General features: G+C 42.9%; 1 protein-coding gene across 1 annotated transcript in view; it reads right to left on the reverse strand.

Moving 5' to 3' along the window:
- Positions 1-2,339, reverse strand: part of FRMPD2 (FERM and PDZ domain containing 2) — a 95,147-nt gene that overhangs the window by 79,163 nt on the left and 13,645 nt on the right. The window contains exon 8 of the mRNA XM_011355460.1: positions 1,162-1,336. Coding sequence (XP_011353762.1) covers positions 1,162-1,336 — 175 coding nt within the window. The remainder of the gene's footprint in view (positions 1-1,161; positions 1,337-2,339) is intronic.

Here is a 2,339-nt window from a genome sequence, read left to right on the forward strand (position 1 = left end):
GAAGGTCCGTATTATCCCAGCTTGGTCTGCTTCTCATTCCTCCACAAGGTGGTTAAAGGGCTTTGACTACAGCAAAGGCATATTTGTAGTTGATAGAATTGAAAAGACCCTTAATAAAGGGCAGAGATGGAAAGATAAAAAAAACACTTTCTTTCAGGATCTTCAGAACAGATTCTTAACTTAGGGTGGGTGTGCTGATTTCCTGTTAGTCCTGTGTGATTAGATGAAAATTTTTAAATATTTTTATTTTGGTGAAATACTCATAACAAAAAATTTACCATATTAACCACAGTTAAGTGTAAAGTTCACTATACATTCACTTATTGTGCGACCACCATCACCATCCATCTCCAGAACCATTTTCATCTTGTAATACTGTAACTATACCCATCAAACAATAACTCCCCATTCCACTTTTCTCAATCTCTGAAAACCATCATTCTACTTTGTCTCTAAATTTAACTACTCTAGGTACCTTATATATTGAAATCAAACAGTATTTGTCTTTTCACAACTAGTTTTATGTCCTCAAGTAAATGTCCACAATGTCCTCAAGCTTCATCTGTATTATAGCATGTGTCAGAATTTTCTTACTTTTTAAGGCTGAATAATATTTCATTGTAAGTATATGCCACATTTTGCTAATCCATTTATACATCAATGGATACTTGGGTTGCTTCTACATTTTAGTTACTGTGAATAATGCTGCTACAAACATGGGCATACAAGTATCTCTGAGCAATCTGTTTTCAATTATTTTGGATATGTATGCAAAAGTGGAATTGCTAGATCATATGGTAAATATATTTGTAATTTTTTAAGGAGCCACCACACTGTCTTCCACACTAGCTACACCATTTTATATTCCCACCTAGATGGAAATATTTTTTTAACATTTTTAACATTTGCTTATCAGTGCATTGAGATTGCTCAACCAGATCCAGCAAATCACAGAAACCCACATGCACTATTTCATAACAATCTTCTGCACTTACTTGACACTTTGCACGTGAGCACTTGAAGACTTCGCCATGCTAACTAATGTCTAAGTATGCGAGGTGAGGTGTCCCAGTCTCAAGCATTTTTTTTAGAAGGAATAGTACTCAGGTACCTAGATGCCTGGGTTATCTGAGGCACCAGGCCAGCTGTGGAGACACTTACCTTTCAGATAAGCCAAGCCAAAGTAGGTGAGCTCCCCAAGGTTGGTGAAGGACATGACAGCATTGAAGACAGCCCCCACTGTAGACGTGATGTCACATTTCACCTCCAGACACTGCCCACTCAGCAGTATCACACAGAGGTCTCTGAGAGTCAAACAGGATTTCCCTTTTTTGGTCTGAAAACAATAATAGCATCAATTGCAACAACTACAAGACATGGAGTCTTTACCCTGGGATAGCTGCTATGCTAAGCACTTTATATGTCACTGAGAAACAACCCTAAGAGATGAGCATGTTTTCGATACTATTCAGCAATGAGAAATGAGGTTCAGAAATGGTAAGGGACTTACTTATTCATGGTGGCACAGATAGTAAGAGGCAGAGCAGAACTCAAATCCACACTCTCTGCCAGGCTCTGCAGAAGCCAAGAGGGCCAAGAAGGCAGATCCCACTGATGTCTCTCCCCTACAGAAAGCTCAGCTGCCCCTTGGGCTCTGCAGTCTAAAAGGTGTGGTTTATCAATGAATCACACACCCTCGAGTATCCCTCAACCTGATACTGTCCCCCAGAGCACAGCAGAATGAGTTTGGGCTGGCAAAGATCCAGTGAAGAGAGAGGGTTGGAGCAAGGGGATTACTATGCATCAAGAAATGGGTCAGCAGAACTTCAGCCAAAAACTCATACAGTTAGCCTTTTGCCTCTTCACCCACTCAGATTAATTCTAGATTCATTCACTCACACAGCCTCACCCTGACCACAGCGGCCTCTGCTCAGCAGCACAGAAAGACTCATCATTCCACCCCCGACCCCCAGGCTGGTGTGCCTGTGTCTCTGCACATACTGCCCACTGCCTGGAATGCTCTTCCCCTCTGTCTCTACATGGTAAGTTCCTATGAGTCTTCCAGATCAGGCTCAGGACCCTCAGCTGTACCCTGGAATGTACAGTTACACTCTCTCTTCTCTGCTCCCATGGCAGCTTGTACCCCAAAGCCCAGCCTGGGCCTGGTCCGGACCTCCCCAGGGAAGTTCTTAGAGAATAGTCCATTCGTGACTATCAAGATGCCTACAGTCACATCCTGACCCTCCTTACACCCAGGGTAGCCCCCATACTCCAGGGACCAGTACAGATCTGAGAATCCTGTGGGAGGGCATTCCCACGGGATTCTGGGCAGAGCTGAT

This window comes from Pteropus vampyrus, unplaced genomic scaffold (assembly GCF_000151845.1).
Source record: "Pteropus vampyrus isolate Shadow unplaced genomic scaffold, Pvam_2.0 Scaffold20, whole genome shotgun sequence".
Taxonomy (NCBI): domain Eukaryota; kingdom Metazoa; phylum Chordata; class Mammalia; order Chiroptera; family Pteropodidae; genus Pteropus; species Pteropus vampyrus.